Source organism: Cylas formicarius, unplaced genomic scaffold (assembly GCF_029955315.1).
Source record: "Cylas formicarius isolate icCylForm1 unplaced genomic scaffold, icCylForm1.1 PGA_scaffold_7__23_contigs__length_41026272, whole genome shotgun sequence".
NCBI classification, from domain to species: Eukaryota; Metazoa; Arthropoda; class Insecta; order Coleoptera; family Brentidae; genus Cylas; species Cylas formicarius.
Genome location: NW_026844352.1, coordinates 12,477,062 through 12,490,742, shown reverse-complemented (window position 1 = coordinate 12,490,742; position 13,681 = coordinate 12,477,062). Strand labels below are relative to the sequence as shown.

General features: G+C 32.9%; 1 protein-coding gene across 2 annotated transcripts in view; it reads left to right on the top strand.

Annotated features, from left to right (window-relative positions):
• LOC132704695 (uncharacterized) overlaps positions 1-13,681 on the top strand; it is a 338,277-nt gene that overhangs the window by 310,702 nt on the left and 13,894 nt on the right. For both annotated transcript variants that reach the window (XM_060674871.1, XM_060674872.1), the window contains one exon: positions 9,449-9,556. In XM_060674871.1, the coding sequence (XP_060530854.1) occupies positions 9,449-9,556 (108 nt within the window). The remainder of the gene's footprint in view (positions 1-9,448; positions 9,557-13,681) is intronic.

Sequence of the window (13,681 nt, the reverse complement as noted above, 5' to 3'; positions counted from 1 at the left end):
AAAAAATAAAATAATTAAAAAAATTATATATATACAAGGACAGACGTGTGATCTGTCCAATACGCCGATCTAGCGCGCCGAAAGTGTCATTTTACCACGTCAGTTTCGTTCCCCACGGATGCGGCCCTTTTGGACATTTCCGTGATATTACCGCTCGGGTTTTTGAGCGTTATGATTTTTTCGAAGATTTGACTTCACGGCGTGAATTTTAACGTTTGCAACGCGCTTGGTAAACTTTTTATGCCGTTTACCGCACTTGTTGCATAATATACTATTACCAAATGTGTTGTACACAATACTTTTTCGACGTCCGGTAGTTTTTGAGTAAATTTCTGCAAAACAACACGAATAAGTTCACTGACATAACCGTCAGAATTGACGAAACCATCCGATTGGTCCCATACCTGTGCGGTAATATCCCAGAATTGTCCGAAGTGGCTCGGATCCGTCGGAAACGATACTGACGTTGTAAAATGGTAAAATTGTAATTAGGTATTTTACAGAAGGGGGTGGAAAAAATAACAAAACACTTGTTTCCGAGGATCACGGTAAGAGTTGTGTGTTTTTGTTCACCTTCACACACAATTTGCCACGGTAACGGAAATGAAAATAAGAGTCACTTATAACAAGTTGTACTAGAATACAGTGGTGGTTAATATAGGATTTGAGAAACTGTTTCACTGTTAAATAAAAATTTTCGCAGACCCAAATCACACTTCGTTAACGTAAAGGGCAGATTACCTTATGGTTAATTATTCCGCTTTTATATAAAATGACACCGCGACGCTGTTCCACCCACGCTTTGGGAATTTTGCGTGGAGTATTATACCTGCAATTTCGGAGTTCCATTTCTTCCGCATTTAATTTCTCCAGTTACACACAATATGAGAATTTTACTCAATGAGAAATTCACCGCCCACCGCCTCACCTGCTGGAATCTTTGTAATTTCCCCCTCCACGATTGCTTTCGAGAAGTAATAAATTAATTAGAGTTTGGCTGTCTAAGATTCCATTTTCGATTGAAGCTCAAACCAAACACACTACACTATGATATGGTAATAAATTTCAGGCGTTTTGTAAGCCCATAGCGCTCCTTATTTGGCAGAATACAATTCTGGAGTTTCACCATTCGAATTTCAATCGCTTTGAAGGCCAAATACGAGGATCGTTCAATAAGTCCTTGAAATTTTTTTTTTTAAAATTCAAATGATATACGGGGGGTATCATTTAAACTAAGCCAAGTGTTGCCACGTTTATATAGAAGTGGCAACGCTTGAAACAATTTTAGAGTGTAGGACACCTCCTCTTACAGCCTAATTTAAAGTAAATAAGTTGATCCGTTCGCAAGACATATCTAATACGCCAATAATATTACAGTTCCATATCCGGTACATAAAATCCTACCCAATAATTTTATTTCCAGTATTAATAATCGATTAAAATGAGGATAATAAACTAAAACATTTTCTCGATAGTTAGAAATTAACAACAAATTACTAAAAGTCAAGAAAAAAGTGGCGGTCTTTCCCCAAATTGGTACTCAGACCCTAAAATAAATCTGCTTTAAAATACCTCATAGAGACGGCGAAAAAAAAATTGTATTTCAATACCAAAATCTATGATAAAAAAAGTCCAAAAATGGTAAAGAAAACAACGTTTTCATTAAAGTAACACATTATTACATTTAAATAAAAAATCTGATAATGAGAATTCGCATCTTTCTAATTTGAATTTGAAACCAGTACTTCAAATTATTTACATTGAAGACCAGTAAAAAAGTCCTAAGAAAAAAGCTGTACAATATGTGGAAACTGTTTGGAAATTGAAAAATATACAAATAGATATATATATATATATATATATATATATATATATATATATATATATATATATATATATATATATATATATATATATATATATATTCTCACGTATTGATTCACGGATGGAAAAATGTGATGACACTATACTCCGGGATATCATCCGTTCGCTCGTTGAACTCCGACTGGAATCCTGCATCCGACTGGAATCCTGCAAATCCTGCATCCGTTTCGCCAAAATCTCACTTGGCATCTTCAATGCTCGCGCTCCGAGTGTTCGAAGTGTTTTCGGAGCGCGAGCATTGAAGATGCCAAGTGAGATTTTGGCGAAACGTCTGCAGGATTCCAGTCGGATGCAGGATTTGCAGGATTCCAGTCGGATGCAGGATTCCAGTCGGAGTTCAACGAGCGAACGGATGATATCCCGGAGTATAGTGTCATCATATATATATATATATATATATATATATATATATATATATATATATATATATATATATATATATATATATATATATATATATATATATATATATATATATATATATATATATATATATATATATATATATATATATATATTATATATATGAAATTTTGAATCATGAGCGAATTAAGATGCGGAATGAAAAAGAAAATATAGTAAAAAATTTTGTATTGTTACATTTTTTGTTCTATTTGTTGAGTAATTGAAATGAAGAAAAGGAATCACAATGGAAAAGATTTTTTTATGTAAAAAAAGAAAAAAGTCATGGTGTTGCTGGGGAACGCTATTATAAATTAGTAAATATTAGTATTAGAATATATATGCTGGGCATGGTAAATGGTGCCACAGGCAGAGAAAATCCGGATTTAGCTGTTTTACAAATGAAAGAAAAAGAAAGAAATAAAACAGGATTGTACATTCTGATATTAAAATAAACCTTTTTCTACTTTTTAAAATGACACAAAAGGAGTGAATCCGTTTATTTTATTTTTGCCTTTCAATATATATTATAGAAAACATTTTCATTTGAAGTTGTTATTGCAAAGTAAAGTTCGCCATCTTTCTGCGTTGATTTCCAGTTGATGATTTTCGGAACACTCTAGTACTTTTTCTAGGTCCTGCATGTCTGTTATAGCTTGGCGATAATTTTTTCAGTTAAATTCTTAACCATGGAGTGTCCTCTGAGTAGAAATGTACATTACAGACCGTTTGGCAGTGCTAAACAAAATCAGATTCTAGATGGAACCGTGGGGAACTCCATTCAAAACCATTTCCTGTGTGACTGTCCCTATATAGTAATATTAACAATAACCTCGAAATCCCCCAGCCAGTCGGCAATTTCTCCATCGTTTTCAAAAATATTTGTATACTTTATCGCGTCAACTTGCTTCACCAAAAATATTCCAAAAGGCTTTGCCGAATACCTAAATAATATCTAATAACAAGTTTGATAGACGCAAGCGCTTTCTGCGAATTTAATCTAAGGCCCGTCCAATTGGTCTGCTGAAGTACATAGCACTGATCGTGTTTTAAATTGGAGATCTGAAATTCTTAATTTAAGTATTGATGCTATTGAATATAATTTGCCAGGCTCACTCTCGATATTTTACAATGTGTAGACGTAGGCATTATGATTTTTTGACTGCTTTGAACCATGCGTTTTCCTAGGAGGATATGTTTATTTGAGTATATCTTTGTTTTTATAATATGAAGAAATTTACCTCCCCTTTAGAATTCGCTCTCCAAGATTTAGATACAAATAATTACGTTCTATATTAAAAATGATTGAAATTTAGAAATTCAAGAACTGGATAGTATAAAATTAAATTAGATTTTTTTCGCAGACTAAGAATTCAATTTAAGTTCGAGATTTCTTTTTGTCTGCACCTACACCACTGAATTCCAATTTCTCGGTATCGCGCTCCTAAATCCTCGCCAAGATACAAACACCCAAAAGATTACCAGAGTACTAAACTCCATTTATTTCGTACAGTCGTCGCACGCGGGAAATTTCCAAATAATATAAGGAATCGGGAATGCAATCGGTTAAAGCCACGACTTTTATTAAGAGATACGATCCCCGCGCGTTGTTAGCGGAAATTGTTTCTGGGTTTTTATCTATCATCTAGTAAATCCGATGAACATACAGGGTAATTTATAAAGAATGGGCAATCTCGAAACTGGAGACTTTGGACACCAAAATATTATGATTGAGCTCGATATGATCCACATAAATGTCGCCGTTTTCGAAGATACAGAGCGTCCCAAGTTTAAATTGTATTCCCAATTTTCTCATTAATTCGAAACTTATTGGGATGTTGTTTCTAAATGGCGCTAGTTTCGCCGTATTATTTAGAAAATTCGAATCATACTTTATTTTGTCTGTTGAGTTATGGTTGAAACGTGATGAAAATCGAACCGAAATCCCTAGGTCCTACGCGACCACCATTAGTACAGAAATGATCAGCGTCGAAAAAATTTTTTTTTTAATTTTGTCTATCCGTTCTCTGTTCTCTGATCTCTGTCGACGCGCCATAAAAATCCAAGAACTTCCAAATAGTTTGAGCTAAAGTATTGAAATTTGAGTTGTCTGTTTTTTCTACATCGCTATGAAACACAATAAGTGTCCGAAAATTCAAGCCATCGACTTTAAATTTGACGCAGGTATTGAACTTCTAAAATCTAAATAGAAATCTAAAATACATTGGAAATTTTTCTTTTCGGGAGAAAATAATTAACCATATATCAAAATTCGTAAAAAACATGTCCATTTGATTTATATATTTTTATAGGACGCATCGAGGGCTACAATTTTTGTCATTTACTATTACGACATACTGCATGATTTCAGGGAACAAATATTTTATCGAAAACCATTTACAGTGCTATAACTTAAAATTAAAAACACCCAGAAAATTGCCGGCTTTAGTCTGCCATACAGGGTGAGCGACATATAATCGCTGTTACTAGTACAAATTTTTAAATTTACCAAAGGTTGCTGTAAACTCTGAAGTTCGGCGAAAAGTGATTTACGTTTTATACAGAGTGGATGAACAATAAAATTACAATGATTTTGCGAAAGTTCCATAGTGATCCGCAGGAGCACGACAGAAACACAATGCGACGCGACGCGACGCAAAACAGCTTCTTTAAAATACAAAACTGCTCTGTAACAAAACTTCTCTATTATTTCTAAAGATGTTCCCGGGTGTTGCAAAGAATTAACTTCTCAACGCATACTATATTCTTCAAGTGTAACCATATTGAGAAGTATGAGCAGAAGATTTAAGCCTGAACTCTTTGGTTGAAAAACAATGTCCCTTCTTGTTCTAGAGAACATTTAGATGATGCTGAAAGAACCGCACCAAATGTTCAACTTAAACTCATGCTTAAAATGTATAATTTTTGCTTATTTTTCAATTAAAGCTTGCAAATGTAGTCTAGTCGGTAAAAAGAATCTTATAAGGAAATTCGTGCCTGCGGCTTGTATAATTTGTAAAAATTGAGCAAATTGTAGGCGAGCTGGTAAATCTCAAGCCAATAATTGCTGAACCGAAATATAATGATATGAACGGAGTTTCGGTTAGCTAGAAAAATGATTATGTCGTTGTATTTTGTGATTACTTGCTAATACCTTTGCGCAAGTAGTAATAAGCAGGTAAACTAACGAAATAATTTCTAAAGATATAGAAGCATTGAAAAAGATTATGAGAAGGTCTGTTCAATAGGCACATGCGCGAGATTTAAAATATGATTTTTAACCAATGACCTTCAGCAGCATTCAAAAATCAATATGGCCGCTGACAGATCGTCAATAAATTTCGATGCGCCATTTTACGTGAATAATAGCTATATGAAACTAACCAAAATATTTCGACACGTAAACTTGACAAATGCTGACACAAGTCTACTTAGCAGAAAATAGCAGCGTCAGAATTTCGGTGCATTGTTATTATTCAATGTAGCTTTTTTGGAAGAATTGGAATTGGAAGAAATACCTTGAACTTTTTAAATGCAAATCAGTGAAAAACCAGAGAGCATTAGACAGCATAATCAAGAGTACATTTTCTCTAAAAATTAAACATTCTTTCAGATTGTCATCATGTTTCAACCATAACGCGACGCATTAAAACAAGAATCATTCTATTTATCTAAATAATACGGTAACTTTAATGCCCTCTAGGAGCAACGTCCAAATAATTTTCAATTGTGTCAAACTTTTCAATTTATGTCAAAAACCCTGAACCTACCAATTATTATTAATATTCTATAAAAACCTTTTCCATTAATGAGCAAATTCCGAAACCAGCGACTTATTTGTCAGGCATATTGGGCTCGCTCATATTATTTTCCTTATGAATCTCCCTGAATTATATATTACCTGTCCTCGGAAATTTGAATATAATGAACGTTGTATCCATACAAAATACATGTTCATCATCTCAACGTAAGAAAGTGCTCAAAACTACAATGAAAACTTAAAAATACTTTATGATTTCACAGATTTCTTATTTTTTAAATTTAAAAAATAAGAAATAATATTAATTAGTTAACGCGACATATATATATATATATATATATATATATATATATATATATATATATATATATATATATATATATATATATATATATTTATATATATATATATATATATATATATATATATATATATATATATATATATATATATATATATATATATATATATATATATATATATATATATATATATATATATATATATATATATATATATATATATATATATATATATATATATATATATATATATATATATATATATATATGTCTTTGTAATAAGTAACTGTACTTATTACAACGACACAATTTAGATAGAAAAATATACATTCTGTTGGGAGAAATTGTCACTTAATGCGAAAACCACCATATGTCAAGAAATAATTTCTGAACTCAAGTATTTCATGCGTTTAAGTAGATACTGAATACGAGTTATAAATATAGCTTAGGTACGATAGTACGATAGAACGATAGTCTTGTGTTTTTATTTAGTAATAGTTGGAGGTTACATTTATGGAAGCTAAATACCCACAAATGCTACTGGATAAAGCAGAAATGACCACGACCACAAAAAAAAAACACATACACAAAAATTGACCCTATCATGGGTTCAAGATAACTCTCCTAAGATTTGTTATTCATCGCAGCAAATCCTTCCATTCTGTGGCGCCACCAGTCCTGGGAACAACACACTTTGGTATATCTTATAGTCTGATCTCCTACGGTATTATGCTTGGGTTGAGAAAGAAAGCTATAGCTCTTCGCTTTTCCAGGCTGTCGTCATCTCAGAATAAATTAGATCAATGTTAAATTTTTAATGCCCTACCAAATAATATTCAGTCTGTACTAGCCAGAAATTTCAAAAGGATAATGAAGCAATCTTTGTTAGAGATTCCATTGTATAGCGCTTATAAATACTTGGACCTGCTTAAGCAAACAAAACTTACAATATAACTGTGAGTTTGTGTCAGATTCATAATATTCAGGGTTATTTTTTATATATTGGGATTGACGGAAGTCACCGACAAAAAAATGTAATACAAAAGTTGTATAATTTTTGCAGTATTATCTTTGGAACTTGTAAAAGAAAACAAATGCGCAGTAGCCGGTTTTTTATTTTTAAATGCACCCATATATTTTTTTTTATGACGAAAGATCTTTTTCTCCTGATTTTATATATATATAGATTGTTGATATTTGGATAGACCGTTCTTTAAATTTAAATTTTTGATTAACTAAACAGATGTTAATCAAATTGACCAGGCGTTCCACAAATTGAAACCTTCAGTGCGGAAAATGGGTTACTCAGAGTAAAAAAGCTTCAAGTAGTGCGTCTTTCTAAAGAACATAACATCAACAACAACAAAAGATAATAAAGCGGATAACAACGATAATTCAAAGAACAATAATGATGATATAACGTGAAGTAAATGGCATGTGTTTTCCATATATCCACCATTATTTCTCATATATTTTCTAACAGTATCTCTCAATTCATAATAACAATATATTGAGCATTTTTTTTTCAAGTCTTTGTCTCAGCACTCGTATATCTTGAGGTCTGTCATTGTATACTCCGTTTCTTAAAGTTCCCGATAGGAAAATATCAAGAGGGTTTAAATCGGGGCTACTAGCGGGTCCCTGAATTGTGGCATGTCTGCCTATCCAATGATCATAAATGCCAATTAGGTATTCAGTAACTAGATCGGTATTGTGGGGCGGTGTCTCATCTTGTTAGCAAATCAGGTTATTGTATTGGCGAACTGGTAGGCCTTCCAAATAATTTTCAATATTATTTTGAATTGAATCTAAATTGCGATTACCCGTCAGATATCCGTCAAGAAAAATCAGTCCTATTATTTGGTTGGCTCAGCATGTTACTCCACACAGGAACCCATCTACGACCCTGTATATTTACTTGTTGAATTTTATGTGGGTTTTCATTTGCCCAATAATGCTTATTTTAACATATAACAGTAAAAATAATTTTAATAGTAACCTTCAGATAAGCCGTGATATAACATTTTAATCTTGTAATATGACATACCCAATTTTGCAGCAACAATTGAGACTGACTTTTCACGATTTTCTGAAAAGTTCTAAATAGAGCAAAATAAACAACTGCAAACAAAGGACTTTCTTCCTGACAGAAAATGTATTGGGTGTTCCTTTTAAAAATAAAAAACTTGCTACTGCTTCTCAACTTTGGGATGCGCATTTGTTTTATTTTAAAAGTTTTTCTCGGTAACTTCCGTTAACCTCCGTAGGTGGGTACGTAAATATAGAAAATAACTCTATACATATGATTTATTGTCAAACCGCTTGCCATATTATCTGTCGACTAACCTATGCTATTTTGTAAAATTTACTTGAACGATTAATAAAGTTCTGTCTTTGTCGGTCTCTTGCATATTAATAAAGATTTATTTTTAGTTTCTGATCCTGTTCTCCCTTTTCAAAATTACGTTGTTGTTGTTGAAAAGCTCTCTTGATGTTCATCATCAACGGAAATTACCTTTTTTTACTCCCGTCTGTAAAATACCTAATTACGCACCGATCTGGCGTGCGGGAAGCGTCACTTTACGTTTAAGTTTCATTTCCCACGGATCCGAGCCACTTCGAACATTTCCGGGATTTTACCGCACGGGTGTGGGAGCAATCGGATGTTATCGGAGATATTTCCCATGCTTTGAATTTTGACGTTTGTCAATTCTGACAGTCATGTCAGTGAATGTATTCGTGTTGTTTTGCGAAAATGTACCCAAAAACTAACGGTGGTAGAAAAAGTATAGTATGCAACACGTTCGGTAAACTTTTTAACTCACTCGTTTATTAAACACTCGCTACGCTCGTGCCAAATAAACTCATGAGTCAAATGCCGTTTACCGCACTTGTTGCATAATATACTAATTTCTATCTAGATACCAAAAACATATTTCCCCAATTTTCACCCAAATAGTATCGGACGATTTTTTTAAATTCGGAATATTTTTTTTTTTCAGGAAGACTGTTGTTTGTCATTTAATATTGAGTAACTTCTGCCTCTTGTTACGTAAACAACTACCTAAGTTAATACGCTACAGTATGTTTTTTATTTCAGGAAAATTTTAACCTTGTTATACCATGGGTTATTGGCTCGATAACGTTCATGGCGTTGGAGGCTGTCGCAATGGTTTATTCCAATGTCCTCAGAGATCACGTAAACAAGGTAAATTTCCACCTTTTTTTACCACCTACATAGTTAGTCTCATCAAGCATTGAAATACCTTATTAATATCTTGAAAGTAGTTGGGAAATATACATAGCGTTTTCTAATTGAATGTCGCTAACTAAGGAGGCGATTTTTGGATCCATTTTAAAAATAAAACTTCATATGAACATCTTAATTTTTCAGGTACAGGATGGTAAAGTTTTCAAACTAAATATATAACTAAAATATATTTTTTTAATATCCTATATAATTATCATTATTATTTAATAACTTAAATGCCTATCTGTTTTATTAAAATACTTCAAAAAACCAACGTACGAATACGAAGTACGTAAGCTCTGAGGAGTATTTTTGAAATCTTTAGAATTATTTTTTATCATTCTAGGCTGTCTGTAAGATGGTTGTTTAAAAGTTGTTGGATATCAGGTTTTAAATTCATTTCTTCGCCACTTATAAATTTAAAATCTCCTAGAATTGTTATTTTAAAAAAGAATGGTCCAGTTTACTAATGAGGAGTTAGCAGATATGCATTTTATGCATGGCTCGGTTGATGGCAGTGCGCTGGAAGGTAGGCGATTATATCAAGAGCGCTTTCTTAATAGAGTCACAACATATAGGCGAACATTTTCAAATCTACATAGAAGGTGGACTGAAACAGGTACTTTGAAGGCAAATAATAATTTAAACGGGGCCCATCGTAAGAACTGTAAGAACTCCTGAAATTGAAGAAGCTGTTTTAAATTCTATTAATGACAATTCTGAACTGAAGTACTAAAAAAATTGGAAATAATCTTGATATATCCCAGGTGCTAATTTTGTTCAATGATTTCTGGACAAAATTGCGCATTATCCCTTGTTTGACTAAGAAATACTATTCACAGATTACAGATGCAGTTGCAGAATTTAAACATTAAGAACAGTTTTCGGTAAATGTTTGGGCTGGAATTGTTGGAAATGACTTATTTGAACCATTTTTTCTAGCAGAAAGGCTCAATGCCGATAATTATATCCGGTTTTTAGGAGGGTATTTGCCAATATTGCTAGAAGAAGTACCATATTTAATTAGGAACAGAATCCATGTAATCCAGTAAGACAATATTTCAATCACACATTTTATAACTGATAGGTAGGTCGCGACCGACCTCAACCATGACCCTCTAGGTAACCAGATTTAAATAGTTTGGACTTTTTCTTATGGGGGCATCTTAAACATCTGGTTTCTCACACCCCAGTTAACACCGTAGAAGAGCTGAAGGGTTGCATAAGTGCTTCCTAAGATTTAGAAGAAACACTAGAGTTATACTTAAAAGAGTACGCGGCAATATAAGGAAAAGAGCTGAAAGGTGTACCCTTCAAGGTGGAGGTCACTTTCATCAACTTATCTAGTTTTTATTTTCTACTTTTTTTCAAAAAGGTTGTTATTAATTTATTAACAGACAATTTTATTAAAAGTTATTAATAGTAGGTAGTGTTCTTTTTTTAAATAAGAATCGTTTATTATTTATCTTGTTGTTAGTATGGTATATTTTTTCATTAAAACTGTAAAAGTAAAAAGGCTTCTATTTTTTTTTCTAAAAGATACTAGTTGGAAACTAAATTAAAATTTATAAGCAGATTTGATCTCTTTTTTTGCTCCTTGGCACGATTTTGACTTAAAAATAAAAACTAATTTCTCTGGCCGATGTCATATTAACATTTTGTTGTGACCGTGCAGAGAAGAGATTTTTATTCTTTTAAGCCAAAACTGTACATCGGATTTAAAAAAAGCAATAAATAAAAATTATTTTTCTTCTAATAATTATAAATTCTGGTGATTTGTACAATTTTAACCCTTTGCGTAATACCAGAGGTAAAATGGACAGTTTAAAAATTCTAAAAAAAGCTATCCCATATTATTATAACTGAATTATAATTAATTTATGGAAAGTGTTATTTTTTGGAAAATTCTATGGATTTAGCCTAAAGCCAGAACTTTCAAAAATCTTATAAATACCAATAACAAATTTTTTAGTCGATACAAAAATACTTTTTATAAAAATAATGACTGAAACTGGCTCGCATTTTACTCAGTTTTATCCAGAAATTTTATAAAAAGTATTACAGCAGCCTGTGGAAGTTTCTTTAAAAAACGACACAAAAATAGTTACAAATCAGTAACATTTTTCTTATTAAATATTTTTTAATAAATAATGGTAATTATTATATATAATATTATAATTATTATATATAATATTATAAAAAGGGGAGAGTGAGGCACGACTGCCAGAAGCTTCGCCAAAATTCGGGTAAATTTAGTAAAAGTTAGTTAAAATCTACAAAAAATGATAAAAAGCTTAAGTTGGGCGCCTTGCCCTACACTCTCCTGCACTAGATAATGTCTCTTGATACATAGTACATGTGTACCAAATTCCAGTGGTATTACAGATATACAGATATTAAAAAATATGTTTAGGACATATGTTCATTCTTCAGTTTCGTAATTATTGACATTGAATTAGTCATGTTCTTATCACTGTTTTCTTTAAACTGGAGGAATCTCAGCAAGTAGTAGCAAACTACGATTCGTGCCAAAAAATCGAATTTTTAAAGAAACACTATTTAAATATTAAGAACAACAACTCCGTGGTAATTATTTCTGTTATTACGACAAACAAAGATTTTTTCTCAGCAAATTACAATTGATAATCTGTTAAATCTGTGTGAACATATCGACGAATGCCTAAGGTAAGTTCCAACAAAATTTTACTTCAAGACAAAAATATCATGGTTTACTACACTGCATGCCAACTAACCAACAAAGCATTATAAATATAGCCTATGCGAGATCGTTGTTATATTTCGTTATATTTTAACAGATATCTGATTCCGTCCGTACAGTGAAAATCACATCTTTTCGTCCAATCTGAGAAAGGGTAAAATGCTAATGCATTTCCTAACTTTCGTGCGCGAAAGATATGGGTTATAAATTTTCGCCCGACTGTAAATGGAAAAAGTGATAAATCCCATTTTATAATTCGATTTATCACTCATGCGGTGCTCCCTTAGGAGTTACGTACGTTGGTTGCAGGCGAAAAAGGTTTATGATCAATTGCTGCTAAGCGTAAACAGGTGATGGACTTTTATATTCATTATGACTTGCAACCGTCCTGTAGGTGTCCTTTAAGAACTTAATAACTAAACCCTCAGTAATAATAATAATATTATGAAGTTTAATTACTTAAGGGGTGTTTTTTTTCGATGTATAGAACTTTAAGTTGCAATTAAACAACGACGGATTATTCGATTGCCATGAATTTTATTTCTCCGAACGATAATCTTGTGGCATTACATTTTAAATATGATTTCTGGTAAATGACCGCCACGGCTGACTCGGATGTAGTCCAATCTGGACGTCCAATTTTCGATGACTTTTTCCAACATTTGTGGCCGTATATCGGCAATAACACGGCGAATGTTGTCTTCCAAGTGGTCAAGTGTTTGTGGCTTGTCCGCATAGACCAATGACTTTACATAGCCCCACAGAAAGTAGTCTAGCGGTGTTAAATCACAAGATCTTGGAGGCCAATTCACAGGTCCAAAACGTGAAATTAGGCGGTCAACAAATGTGTCTTTCAATAAATCGATTGTGGCACGAGCTGTGTGACATGTTGCGCCGTCTTGTTGAAACCACATCTCCTGGACATCATGGTCATTCAATTCAGGAATGAAAGAGTTAGTAATCATAGCCCATAAAGCGCACCAAACAGTCAGTTTTTCTGGATGTAACGGTGTTTCTACATACACTTGAGGATTAGCTTCACTCCAAATGCTGCAGTTTTGTTTGTTGACGTAGCCATTCAACCAGAAGTGCGCTTCATCGCTAAACAAAATTCGCTTATGAAAATCGGGAACAACGGCAATCTCGTTTTGGGCCCATTTACTTGATGATCGTTTGGCTTCAATTCTTGCACGAGTTGGATTTTGTAAGCACGTGAACCAAGATCCTTCCGCAAAATCTTCCATAAAGTGGATGGATACACATCCAATTCCTGTGCTCGATGGCGGATGGACTCATTCGGGTCTTCCTCAATGCTACGCTCTACAACAGCAAGAGCTTCTTCTGTACGCACCGTACGGCATATC